At 37.6% G+C, this 14,564-nt stretch overlaps 2 protein-coding genes across 2 annotated transcripts in view; one reads left to right on the top strand and one right to left on the bottom strand.

Annotated features, from left to right (window-relative positions):
* Positions 1–4,855, top strand: part of LOC136254845 (structural maintenance of chromosomes protein 1A-like) — a 155,410-nt gene extending 150,555 nt beyond the window's left edge. Inside the window, exon 43 of the mRNA XM_066047607.1 lies at positions 4,845–4,855. The gene's annotated coding sequence lies outside the window, so the exon portion shown is untranslated. The remainder of the gene's footprint in view (positions 1–4,844) is intronic.
* LOC136254841 (arrestin domain-containing protein 2-like) lies at positions 1,208–2,860 on the bottom strand. The gene has a single exon (XM_066047602.1). It carries the CDS (start codon positions 2,481–2,483, stop codon positions 1,365–1,367), a length of 1,119 nt encoding a protein of 372 aa, XP_065903674.1. The 5' UTR covers positions 2,484–2,860; the 3' UTR covers positions 1,208–1,364.
* Positions 4,856–14,564: the final 9,709 nt, after the last annotated feature.

Here is a 14,564-nt window from a genome sequence, read left to right as displayed (position 1 = left end):
CAGTCAAATTTCTTGACTTATTCCACTAGAGTTGATTGGTAGTTACGTTAGAAGCCAATAATTAGCTGCTTTTACCATAATTGGAAATCTGTTATAATGGGCTGTGGCCAGCAGATTACTAGTCTATTCAGCTTCAGTAGCTGTGCTACCACTGGTGTCAAAGGCTATGGTATGTACTTGTTTATGTTTTGTGTTTAACCACAAAGATAAACAGTGATGGTTCAGGTGCTAGCCCACTTGTCTGACTAGCAATTTTGAGTTGAGGTTAGCATACAATTTCACAGCTTAGGCTTTACTAGCTCTGCTTTTAGTGGAGTATGCAAAAATTAGGCATAAGTATAACCTGTAGAGACTTACAATCGGGTATCGGTAAACTATCAGTAAAACAGGGTAAAATATATCGGATATCGGTTATTATCAAGACATAAAGTCCAAGATCATTAATGTTGATTTTGTAACTATGCAACTCTTAAATCATGCACAATTCATGAGAAATCCATTATCAAATCCAGTATCAGCAGAGTAATTTATGCATGCAATTGCTCCATTTTCATTTGTGACATGACCATGGACTTTAGGTCTTGGCATGGTAAGATAGTATATCCTTTTGTACAACCCTTCAGCTGTCATTTTTAACTTTTAAGTGCTGTCAGATGATACTTTTATTACGTTATGAGTATACACCTTGGCCACATTTGTTGGACCTACTTGACATAACTACTATAATGAGGTGGTTTTATTAGAGGCAGTATTATACAGGTGGTCTTATTACGGAGGTGGTCTTTGTTAAGAGGTACTTGTTAATATAAAGTTTTTACCAGTTTTAGTTTTTCAGTTTCAGTTTTCCATTTCAACTGTTTCCAATGTCCCATAATCAAAGTCCAAAATTTGTGGAAGTGGTCAAATGGCTTCTGGCACACAGCATAAATTTCCACAATTCCTATATCCGAAATAGCTAAATGAACAAATTCTGTATTCCACATCATCTCTTTGGATATATCATACTGCAATGTGATCAAAATTTCAAGATTTTGTCTAAACACTGTTCACTTTAAACAGAAGAAAATTTCAGTCTTCCAATAAATTGGTGAGTTAAAGGAACCCATAATCTACTAGCTATACACTGCAATTGATTGCTCACAATAATTCACATATCATTATCATCATGCAAACCATGTACACTTAGCTGTGGCAGACTCACACAAACTACCATAACGAGAATAAAACGTATGCAAATAATAATGTACATATTAAACACAACTTCAGTATAAAAATAAATGTACTGTACATCAATACAATTGAGGACAGAAAACAATAATAATACTACACTTGAGTTGCAAATGTACTATACCATGTACATAATACTATACTTGAGTTGTTCGAGGTGAATATGGAGGTGGAGCACAAAATTCTTCTGATGACTGGACATCATGATCAGGCAAATAATTTTGTGCCGATAACCTAGGATAAGGACTAGTCAATATTCCAGAGTAGGGTGGAGGAGGGCTGCTGGTTATTGCATCACGATTGCTTGAATTTAATGTACCGTCCACTGTTGGCTGTGTGTCAACAACACTTGATGCTTGATCCATATCCCCAAGATGTTCCACATTACCGATAACAATTGGAATAGACAGTGACCTGTTACTTATAATGGGAATCCTATATGTTTGCAAAACGAATACCTCATAAGAGACTTTTATAACACGGCAGTTGGAAATTGATGGAACAGTATTGATTGGAATAGACAAGTTACCAGTTTTCACATTAGACCCATTTTCTGTTCTAAAGTCTGTATCATCTATTCTGGAGATGGTATTAATCACAGTTCTGCAGTTTCTACCTATACAACACACTCTTTGTCTAAGATAAGCAGACAATGATGATGTGTTCCTCTGTGTGTGCTGTACATTGATAGCAATTGAGTATCCAGGACAGTATCCACCTCTCTCAATTGTAGCTGACAAACTTACTGAGTAACTAAAAGCGGCACAGCAAGGAGCACACAAAATGACGTCGTCACTAAATGCTGAACGGCTTCTAGTTAACTGTGGAGTGCTGATGTCAACAAGGTTATGAACTATAATTCTCGTAGTACAACAATGGTCAACACTTTTATTAGGACGTGACAGGGTAGCCGTCAGTGAATAACGAATCTTTCCATGAGCACTCTCAAAAGATGATGGTATGTTGGAAGGAAGTTGAAACATGAAGTTATATTGGTGTTGACCAGCTGGTATCTCTGTACGTGAGTCCTCTGCATGATACAAATACATTACCCTATTGCTGAATATAGATTCACATGTAGCTACAGGTGACCATTCATGAGTTGATGCTTGACCAGAGAGTACTATCTTTATATCCTTGACTATCTTGGGTGCAGACAGTTCAATTGTGACGTTTCCTTCAACACATGATCCTGAGTGACATACTTGATAACTTCCTCCTTGAATATTGACTAGGAATGTTTTCAGCTTTCCCATAATATCCGCTGATCGCGTCCGTTCCGGCTCCCTGGAACTTTTCTAGAAGCAGCCGTTTACCGTATATTCTATGTTATTCGATATAGATATAGCGAGAGGTAGTTACCGTATAGTTGGTTAACTTTGTGTTGATACTAGTTTAGACGTTCAGTTGGCCACCGACTTGGAATCAATGCCACAACTGAGCGGCTAGTCTCTAGAAGACGACCCTGCGCTGAATTTCTTGACCATCAAAGTGTCATCAACTAGATTTCTGACAGTACGTGCGTAAGTTATACAGTATAGTCCATATCTAACATACAATGACGAAACAAGTAGAAGATAGCGATCAACAGGTGTATCCAGAGGTTGAAAGCGTAATAAGCGCTATGAAAATATTTTCGTGTTAATTGCATTTTTGCACCCGCCACAGCCATTTCTTGGCCGCCACCTTGGATTTCACACCTTGGGGGCCGCACTCTTTTTTACAGCTTGGCTGTTTTGGTTTAGATATCACTTCTTTTTGCATTGCAAGCCACAAAGCTGGCCATATGGCTTTGATGCTTCTTTTTAACTTGTAAGGAATTGTGGAAGAAAGGAAGTAATTGTGTGTATACCCTCTAGAGTCATCACCAACTGTGCTTGATACAACTGAAACTGAAATAGCACCAGAAAAAGTTGATGCTGCTGCTTCTACTGATTCAACTAGACTCCGATGCCAAGCAGCGATACTTGGCGAAGCTGTCCGAAGAACTTGGACTGGTCATTAGTTATAGTGTTTGTTCCCTCTGTGACCAAACAGGGGGAGTGTGTTAGAACTTATATTTAGGTTGTAAATAGGATTAGGTAATGGACCACCGCATTTTTGTAATTGTGCATGTGTGGTATGTAATTAGTAGTCAAAAACTCTAAATAACGCAATAGGTAGATTGTTCCAAAGAGATGTGTCTTACTGTACATGTATGTAATCTCTTGGCAAATCAGCACATGGCAAATTACTCCTAATGATGTCATTGCACAAAAGAAATAATCTGGGTATAGCCAGTTGGTTTGTCTTGTAATACATAGACCTATTTGGTTACGTTTATTGCCACATGAAACAGATGTCATTACACTTAGACATGTAGTAGCTAGCTAAAAGAGAAAAGAAGCCATACCGCTCATATATTGCTCGCTACAACTGGTTTGTGAGGGTATATGAGTTACAACAAGAGTTCTTATAATAATTATTATGTTATGAACTCTTGGCCAGTAACTACATACGTAGCTATATAGTTACCTGCACAGCTGCATGTATGATGTATGTTTATACTGGTTACTGTTACCCAATTATGTCATGATACTTTCTTACTAATACACAGTTTCATAAAGCAAATATATGTATAGCTGCAGGATAGCCCCAACCAAGCTATACTCAACACCTTTCAAGTTAGAATCCTTACAGCAACATTTTTGGGAATAATAAGTTATATGGCTTGATTGTGAAATATAAACCACATAACAATACACTGATAATTTGATACACATAGTGAAATATAGAAGATTCAACAGTGTGAAGCTTGTAACTATAGTAATAAAGTCATCTAATGCATTTCAATTTTTGTGGTGATGCACACAAAACAAACCCTGAACAGTAGGTTAACAAAACAATATCCTTTAACAACTGCTCTATTGTATAGACTTTTTAAAAATAGGAGTGTGGTTATAGGCTGCATGACAACAATTTGTCCATTTTATTACCATTATATCACTGTGAAACTTTGCTCAGCAAAGGTTATACATATGTACAGCGCAGCAAGATTATACAATTAATTTTAATAGTTGCGACTACGTGAAGTTATTATCTAAATTATACTTAAAATTAGTGCCACAGTCAATCATGGGCAATTTGCTCCACATGGGTATTGTGCTTGTGATGAAGGAGTATTTCTATACAGGACAGCTGAATCAGTTTGCAGCGGTGATGGCATCTTGTTGATGTGATTGTTGGTGGTATAGAATTGCTGCAAGATTATTAACTACTGAGCCTTCATTTGGCAGGCTTCTTAGAGCTCCCATGCAGGAGAGATTTTGGAGTAAGATGTTACCAAGAGTACATAATAAAAATAGGGAGGGAGAGTCTAACTAGGACACCTTCAGCCAAAATCACTGGGTATTATAGAACATCACATTAGTAGAGCAAAAGCTTTACGTTATTCAACAGCACTCAACACCTATCAACAGATCTCTATTATCAGTAAAGTGAAAATTTTTTCAAAGATCATTGTCTATTCAATAATATGCAGTGATTTTGTACAGGCTCTATTGGCAGTTAGACACTCTCCCTCCATATTTATATTATGTACTCTTGGTGTTACACTGTGCATGCGATTGTATACCTTACATACATATCAAGCAGCACTCTGTTGCATGCACTTTCTCAAGATTGTCCTTATTAGATATTATTGTTAAGGTGACCAGACTGTGCAGGCGTACTCAATTAAGTCTTGCTCCCCTATTAATTCAGGGACGTGCCTAGGATTTTTAAAAAGGGGTTTTCACAGAAAGTATATGCAGGATGCAGGGGTCTGGGGTTTGCTCCAAACGCTGATGAAGATTTAATTTAGAGATTGTCAAAATGCCTGTAGACTGAGTGCTAATATAATATACTTTTATGGTCAAGCTTTAGTCTAGCTAGCTAGACTGACCTATATAATCAAGACACACGGTAGTGTGTCGTGCGGCCCAAGAAGCCGGCGTGCCACCCGTGAGTATATTAACAGGAAGAAATAAAACGCAATTTTCACACCTATGTAGCTTTGTGATCCCTTATCCGATTGGAACCAAATTTGCTAGAGAGGTGCCGGCCAGCACGGGGAGTCTACACACCAAATTTGAAGAAAATCGCTCCAGCCATTTCCGAGATACGAGCGAACAAAATTTTGTTTTAATTTCTTCGTTTTTTCTTCTACTTCTTCATTTCGCACATTTCGAAAAATCCGCCATAAAACACGAATTCGTGCTCGGATTGGGCTGAAATTTGGCACACTTAAAGGGCTCATTAAGGCGGATCTCTGTACCAACTTTGGTAAGAATCCGATGAACATTCACGGAGTTATGACCGATTATTTGCGTAACTTAAGGTCGAAGGTCTGTCACGCCTACAGATTAAACTCCTTTGAGGAATCAGTTGAAAATTGCTATGTAGATGGAGCAACCATCGTAGGAGTGCCTTTTTGTGGTTTGAAAGGAATCGGGAAAAAGACCACGGAGATATGACACAAAACCCGACCTGTGTCAAAATTACGCGATCGATTTTTATGAATAAAAATACTATTAGTTTTCGTGTCTATCAGGCAAACCGCTTAGAGCAATGAGCTGAAAATCATTGTGTAGCTGGAATAATCATCATAGAAAGTCCTTGCAGTAGTACAGAAGAATCGGATTACAAACCACTGAGTTATGATTCGAAAGGCAACTATACGTGTAGCAAATGCGAGATCGAGATACTCTAATAGAACAGTCACCCTAATAGAGCATTCAGCTACGTTTATAACTTACTCCATTACAGAATTATATTACATTGCAGGATATTCTGTACGGAATTCAGCTACAAACAGTTAATCTGATAGACAATCCAGCTACATGCAAGTCACCCTGTAGAGAGTTTATCTAGAAACAAGTCACCCTGTATCAGCTAGAAGAAGTCACCTTGTAGAGAGTTCAGCTACAAAGAAACCATCATGTAGAGAATTCAGCTGTAAACCAATCACAACTCAGCTACAAACAAACATGCTCTGTAAAAAGATCAGCTAGAAGAAGTTACCTTGTAGAGAGTTCAGCTACAAAGAAATCACCATGTAGAGAGTTGAGCTGCAAACAAATCACCCAGTAGAAAGTTCAGCTATGGACAGATCACCCTGTTGAGAGTTCAGTTAGGAAAAGGTAATCCTGTAGAGAGATCAGCTAGAAGTATCACCTTGTAGAAAGTTCAGCTACAAACAAATCATCTGTAGAGAGTTCAGCTACAAACAAATCACCCTGCAGAGAGATCAGCTAGAAGAAGTCACCTTGTAGAGAGTTCAGCTATAAAGAAACCACCATGTAGAAAGTTCAGCTGCAAACAAATCCCCTGTAGAGAGTTCAGCTAGAAACAAGTCACCCTGTAGAGAGATCAGCTAGAAACAAATCATCCTGTAGAGAGTTCAGCTAGAAGAAGTCACATTATAGAGATAGAGAGTTCAGCTACAAAGAAACTACCATGTAGAGAGTTCAGCTGCAAACAAATCACCCTGTAGAGAACTCAGCTACGAACAAATCGCCCTGTAGAAAGATCAGCTAGAAGAAGTTACTATGTAGGGAGTTCAGCTACGAACAAATCACCCTGTAGAGAGTTCAGCTACAAACAAATCACCCTGTAGAGAGTTCAGTTACAAAGAAACCACCATGTAGAGAGTTCAGCTGCAAAAAAATCAATCACTCTGTAGAGAGTTCAGCTAGAAGAAGTCACCTTGTAGAGAGTTCAGCTGCAAATAAATCACCCTGTAGAGAATTCAGCTACAAACAAATCACCCTGTAGAAAGATCAGCTAGAAGAAGTTACCTGGTAGAGAGTTCAGCTACAAAGAAACCACCATGTAGAGTGTTCAGCTGCAAACAAATCACCTGTAGAGAGTTCAGCTAGAAACAAGTCACCTTGTAGAGAGATCAGCTAGAAACAAGTCACCCTGTAGAGAGTTCAGCTAGAAGAAGTCACACTGTAGAGAGTTCAGCTACAAAGAAACTACCATGTAGAGAGTTCAGCTGCAAACAAACACCCTGTAGAGAACTCAGCTACAAACAAATCGCCCTGTAGATAGATCAGCTAGAAGAAGTTACCTTGTAGGGAGTTCAGCTACAAAGAAATCATCATGTAGAGAGTTCAGCTGCAAACAAATCATCCTGTAGAGAGTTCAGCTGCAAACAAGTCATCCTGTAGAGAGTTCAGCTATGAAAAGATCACACTGTAGAGAGTTCAGCTAGAAGAAGTCACCTTTTAGAGAGTTCAGCTACAAAGCAACCACCATGTAGGAGAGTTCAGCTGCAAACACATCACCCTGTAGAGAGTTCAGCTGCAAACAAGTCATCCTGTAGAGAGTTCAGCTATGAAAATATCACCCTGTAGAGAGTTCAGCTAGAAGAAGTCACCTATTAGAGAGTTCAGCTACAAAGCAACCACCATGTAGAGAGTTCAGCTGCAAAAAAAATCAAATCACTCTGTAGAGAGTTCAGCTAGAAGAAGTCACCTTGTAGAGAGTTCAGCTGCAAATAAATCACCCTGTAGAGAATTCAGCTACAAACAAATCACCCTATAGCAAGATCAGCTAGAAGAAGTTACCTTGTAGAGAGTTCAGCTACAAGAAACCACCATGTAGAGAGTTCAGCTGCAAACAAATCACCTGTAGAGAGTTCAGCTAGAAACAAGTCACCCTGTAGAGAGATCATCTAGAAGAAGTCACCATGTAGAGAGTTCAGCTACAAAGAAACCGCCATGTAGAGAGTTCAGCTGCAAACAAATCAGCCTGTACAGAGTTCAGATACAAACAAATCACAGATCAGCTGGAAACAAGTCGCATTGTAGAGAGATCAGGTAGTATAAGTTACCTTGTAGAGAGTTCAGCTACAAAGAAACCACCATGTAGAGAGTTTAGCTGCAAACAAATCACCCAGTAGAAAGTTCAGCTATGAACAGATCACCCTGTTGAGAGTTCAGTTAGAAACAAGTCATCCTGTAGAGAGATCACCTAGAAGGATCACCTTGTAGAGAGTTCAGCTACAAAGAAATCACCCTGTAGAGAGTTCAGCTACAAAGAAATCATCATGTAGAGAGTTCAGCTGCAAACAAATCATCCTGTAGAGAGTTCAGCTATGAAAAGATCACACTGTAGAGAGTTCAGCTAGAAGAAGTCACCTTTTAGAGAGTTCAGCTACAAAGCAACCACCATGTAGAGAGTTCAGCTGCAAACACATCACCCTGTAGAGAATTCAGCTACAAACAAATCATCCTGTAGAGAGACCAGCTAGAAACAAGTCACCCTGTAGACAGATCAGCTAGAAGAAGTTACCTTGTAGAGAGTTCAGCTGCAAACAAATCACCCTGTAGAGAATTCAACTACAAACAGATAACCCTGCAGAGAGTTCAGCTAGAGTCAAGTCACCCTGTAGAGAGAATCCTGTAAAGAGTTCATCTACGTACAAGCAGATCACCCTGTAGAGATTTCAGCTACATTTCAAGTCACCCAGTAGAGAGATCAGCTGCAAATTATCCTGTGGGGATTAATTGACATGTAATAAATATATGCTCTCTTTTTATATTATGAACTCTTGATATATGCATTATATATATAATTTGTACATTTACTGATAAAATCAGAATGAGTTAAAGTGTTTATAAAATCTGCTTCATCTTTTTCTTTTTCCTGTGGTAAAGAAAAATATATAGGTTAAAAAGCCCCAAAGCTGGCCATAGGCCATCTTTGGGGTATACAAATACAAAAAGAAGTGAAATCTAATCAAAAACAGCCAAGCTGTAAAAAAAGGAGTGCGGCCCTTGAAAAGGCTATGGTGGAAAAAGATGTGAAATCCAAGGTGGCAGCCAAGAAATGGCTGTGATGGTAGGTTAATGGTAAAAATTTTAATAACGACAATTCAGGTGAATTTTGTGCCAATTGACCAAGTGGCACCAAATTCACCTGAATTGTTGTTATTAAAATTTTTACCATTAACCTACCATCACAGCCATTTCTTGGCTGCCACCTTGGATTTCACATCTTTTTCCACCATAGCCTTTTCAAGGGCCGCACTCCTTTTTTTACAGTTTGGCTGTTTTTGATTAGATTATAATATGCTTGATGATCTCACACACACACACACACACACACACACACACACACACACACACACACACACACACACACACACACACACACACACACACACACACACTCACACTCACCACGTGACCACATAGACCATTGCTATTAATGCCCACCATCTGTGTGAAAACATGTGGTTTGCATGCATATATGCTGAAGTATTAATTTAATTCATAGTATTAAAGTACGTGAAGTTACAGTAACTTTAATATTTACAGCTAATAATATAAAGTTACATTTCACAAGTAACTTAATATGTAATATTATTAAGTTACATTTTATTTTAAGTAATATGTAACTGTAATATATTTCATTGTGTAGAAAGTATTATGTAATATGTAATATATTACTTTGAAAAGGTAACTTCCCCAACTCTGTTATTTAATTATGATGACTTTAACTGCTCCTCTGTGGATAAGTGCCGACTTGTCAACACATTTCAAACAATAAAATTTACACACCTTAAATCCAGGTCCCATTTTACTGCAGCATTATGAATGATGACTTTAACTGCTACTCTGTGGATAAGTGCTGACTTGTCAACACATTTCATACAATAAAATTTACTCACTTTAAATCCAGGTCCCATTTCACCACAGCATTATGAATGATGACTTTAACCGCTACTCTGTGGATATGTGCTGACTTGTCAACACAGTTTACACACCTTCAATTCAGGTCCCATTTTACTATTAAAATGGGACCTATTAATATAGGTCATCACATATACTTATATGCTTATGTCTTCTTATGTTACATGCTTCATCCTATTAATAATTATAATTATTTACTATTAATAATTATAATTATTTTCTATTAATAATTATAATTATTTTCTATTAATTATTCACCATGCATATGGCCACTCGGGATTTGTCTGATATGTATGCCCAATCCTGAGGGCCGCACATGGCCATGGTGTAACTATTGCATATATCACTTTAGCGTGGACGTTCAAAGGCGCCACTTGGGGTTTGACTCACATATCGTCGGCTTAATATTGTCCAGGAAATATTATAGAAATGTAGCTTGAGCTTGGCTTCATTTTCAAAGTAAATGATATGATATGCTTTGACTCATTACAATTATTGAGTGACTCTCAGGATTACACCATGGGACTCTAGCATTGGCTTCTTAGCCAGGCTGATTGTAGTCACAAAATTACAGTATGATAACTTGATTATTAACAAACTATATTCTATGATGATGTAAATAATTGTTCGGGTGATGTGTGAATGCGAAATTTGACATATCACCAAGAGTCCGTAATAAGAGTCTTGATATCACGCATTAGCCATTGAGCAGATCACAGAACAAGGTCACAAGATACTGAAAATAGGAGTTATTACTGTCAAGAGTCCATAATAAAATACTTATACTAAATAATAAGAATAAATAATGAGAGAGTGTCTACAGTAACTCCAGTATGGGCCATCAAATATGACAGCCACAAGTCCACAGGCTTCCCTTGAGTTTACAGGAAGGGTGTTAATATGCTTTGCCTCGCATGTACATAACTTACAGTACTTACTGTCACAATAGCCTCAATGTTGTACGAAAGAATAAATAAAATCCAAACCCACAATTTTAAGTTGTAATGTTGGGTATTGAAGCATAATGACACATGGAAATCTATTAGCCCATGCTTTTAAAATCATGATCGATCATCAGATACAAGTGTCACAGTATAGTTCTTTCACCTGTTTTTGTGTGATACATATCACTTATACCATGGTACGTAGCTTGGGATTTGCTAATATGTACACCTACATACTTCAAGCCTGTACAAGTGTCCCTCAAGCTTTGGGTGTGCATATCAGCAAAATCTCACAACCATGGTTTAACTATTATTCAGTGCCATAGTTAGGTGGTAATAGGATCATATACACAGTATTGTATCATGCACTTGTATAGTAATATATTGCTAGGATATATTATCAATAGCACAGAACATTACTAGTGATGATGGCAAGCACTACAAAAAGCAAGGGTGAATTTGGGAGGATGCATGGGGATTTTACTATGTGCTATAGCTAGCATAGCATAATTCATATACAAATACTGTCTGTATTTATTCCATCTATGTTTTGGTGTTGGAACTGATTTTACCTATGCTCAGACAAAATCAGACCACAGACCTCAATACTGAAGTCATTTATAGATTTGTGGTCAATTTTCTATCATTATAGGGACTTTTTTGAATTAGTTGTTCCAATACTGACTAAAGATGGAGTTCGTATAGGTAGTATTGAAATACTATATTTGCTGTGTAGCAGGAAGGCTAATAAGAAGCTACAGTACAGGTGCAATTACATCTAAAGCATACATGGACAATGAAAAGGTGAAAAGAGCCGGTGAGAAGAAGAGTGTTATATTTTCAGGGCTAAAACTACTAAACATCAATATACTTTTAATAGAACATTCAACTAAGCTAATTATATTAAAACTATAAGACCAGCTCTTATATAGACCCTTTGAACTTCTGAATCAACTTTGAACTCAAACCATACTGCAGTATTAATTTTATTCTGTGCCCTTTATAACTAATAGTTAATTTCCATGCAAAGCTAGAAAATTAATAGTTAAAGTGGCTCACAATTAAAGCTTACATGCAGTATTCAATAAGGTTCACTCAAAAGTATTGCCACATTCAATCTCACAAAACTAAATTTGTTTGCAAAGTTTTCCTGTGAGGGCATATCCCTAAATAAAACATACTCCACATGCTGGGTGTGCCAGCTTTGTACACTGTACTACTAGTTGTATCAACCAGTTGCCACTTTTCTTAGCTCCCATTGCAATATAGTTACCCCTAGATTAGCACCCCTAGATCCACCCCACAGCACATGCAATATGATGTGCAGACTACAAAGTGAGGATATATGCACACTACTAGAGTTCTACCTATAACACACAGCTACTGTTGACGCTAATGGGTATATGAAAGTGTAAGCTCACAGCATTTGCGTATCTGGTCTGAAGTTAATTAAGGCAAAATGTCATACTGCCAGATGAATGTTTTTTTTTCCAACCACAAAATGGATGTCCCAAGATGTGCACAACCTAAAAAAATGGATGCTAGTATCCACTCGACCTATTATATATACATACTTGTTTCACATCTTGAACTATCTCACTGGGCTGACAAGCTACAAATTTTGATGGTAACCAATTCAGCAGTCTCTTTTTTGCTGGTTTCATAATTAATGCATTGCCATTGCAGTTTTGTTCTGTTCTATCTGCTCAGACATAAAAAATACATCCCACATTCTTTGTTTGATACTCTTCACCAGGTTTTGAACCATAAGCCCATCCGCAGCCAATGTGCTTCAAGCAGTCATAGGTTGCTGCATTATTTACTAATACTTGGATGGGCACTTAGATAAGCATGTCCATCACCCTCAGAAACAGATGGAGCTAATCTGGAACAATGCAGTACAGCTCCAACTCCAGCAGGGGTGCATGTTTGCAACATACAGATGCATATGACTGATGTTTAGGATATCAGTGGCATCACAAACACCAGAGAAGGCAACAAAGACCATAATTATGGGTATGGTAAAAAATACTCCCTTATAAATGAAACAGACATGGCTTTTGGAATGATGGGGGCATACAGGAGACACATGCAAAGATATACCTTAAATCAATTCATACCAACAAAATATATACCAGCAGTAGTAAGCTATAAGGATACTGAAATAGCTAGCTAGAGCCTACGTAACATTAGAATGCTACATGTGTGCTAATACAGTTGTATAATTATACTGGGAAGATCGTGTCCTACCCAGTTGTTGCAGGTATTGGATTACCTTACTCAGAATTTGGATAATGGCTATTGTGTTGATGTAATCTACTTAGATTTTCAGAAAGCATTATTACTGATACTGTCCCACCAGCACCCATGTTTAATTTATTGCAAAAGTTAACTTCATTTGGCATTCATGGCAATCTCTTAGAATGGATTTAACACTTCTTATCAAACAGAAAATGACAAGTTGTATTGAATGGATATAAGTCTCGTTGCTCTTCAGTCTCCAGCAGTGTTCCTCAAGGATCTGTGTTAGGTCCTTTACTTTTCACTATGTTTAATTTGTCAATGACATTCCATCAGTTGTATGTGTCTAGCCCTCTGTGTGTTCATGCATGTTGCATATAATGCAAAGATTTTCCATGTGATAAGAAATGAAGAAGACTACGTTACATTACAGAATGAGCTTTACAAATGGTCGCAACTCTGGCAATTAAAATGTAACATTTCCAAATGTAAGCATCTCCATTTTGGCCAAGCTCATCATCATGGCTTCTATTATCTTAATGGAATTCCTGTTACATCCCACTGTGACTTCAGAATTCTCTTTGATGCAAGTTTAAGTTCCGTGATCATACCACTAAAGTTACAACCAAAACTAAATGAGTATACCTGGCATGATCAAGAAATCCTTTGAATATCTTGACTCTGATATGATATCTAGGTTGTTTACTAGACTGGTTCAACCCATCTTGGAATACAGAAATGACCACTATTTACCCTCAATCAGAAAAAGGTCTTACATCATAGAACTACCCGTCCACTTCCATCATTACATGACAAATCCTATACCGAGAGGCTGTCACTACTATCCTTGCCATCACTGTTGTATAGATGCCAGAGGGGCAATCTAATTTTCTATACAAAATTCTCAATGATTATTACTTCAGCTCTGACTTCACTAATCTATCCACCTACGTAACTACTCCACTACTAGCTACTAGCTACCAGAGCACCAGACTCCAGTTTAAATTGTTTAAACAACTTTCAAGATTATTGTGCAAATCACTTGATGAATAGAACGATTAATGATTGGAGCAGGTTACCTACCTTTGTTGTAAAGAGTAGCTACTTCAGGCAATTAACACTTCATATCATTGTTAGATACGTATTTAGCTAGCTATTACTAGATTCTAGATTTATTTCTATATGCATCAATCAGGTATAGCTACAGGATTTTCCTTCACCTGTACTTAATCATAATCATACAGTAAGTGGTATAGCTAACAGTCAATAGTAATTCAAAGCATCTGTATAATAGTACTAGTATATAAATGGAGGCACATCTCTGCTATTAACTTGGCTGGCAGGTCTGGTATTGGATGAGAATTTGTCCTTATGGGACCCTTTAAATTTGTAGCTTCAAACTTTTATGGGCAATACCAGTGGAACCTCTCAT

The sequence above is a fragment of the Dysidea avara genome, chromosome 4 (genome assembly GCF_963678975.1).
Source record: "Dysidea avara chromosome 4, odDysAvar1.4, whole genome shotgun sequence".
Lineage (NCBI taxonomy): Eukaryota > Metazoa > Porifera > Demospongiae > Dictyoceratida > Dysideidae > Dysidea > Dysidea avara.
Note: the sequence above shows the minus strand (reverse complement) of the source record. Positions and strands in the feature narration are given on the sequence as shown.

What these genes read in the sequence shown, in the direction of transcription:
- LOC136254841 (XM_066047602.1), bottom strand. Translation starts at nt 2,483, where the DNA reads ATGGGAAAGCTGAAAACATTCCTAGTCAATATTCAAGGAGGAAGTTAT.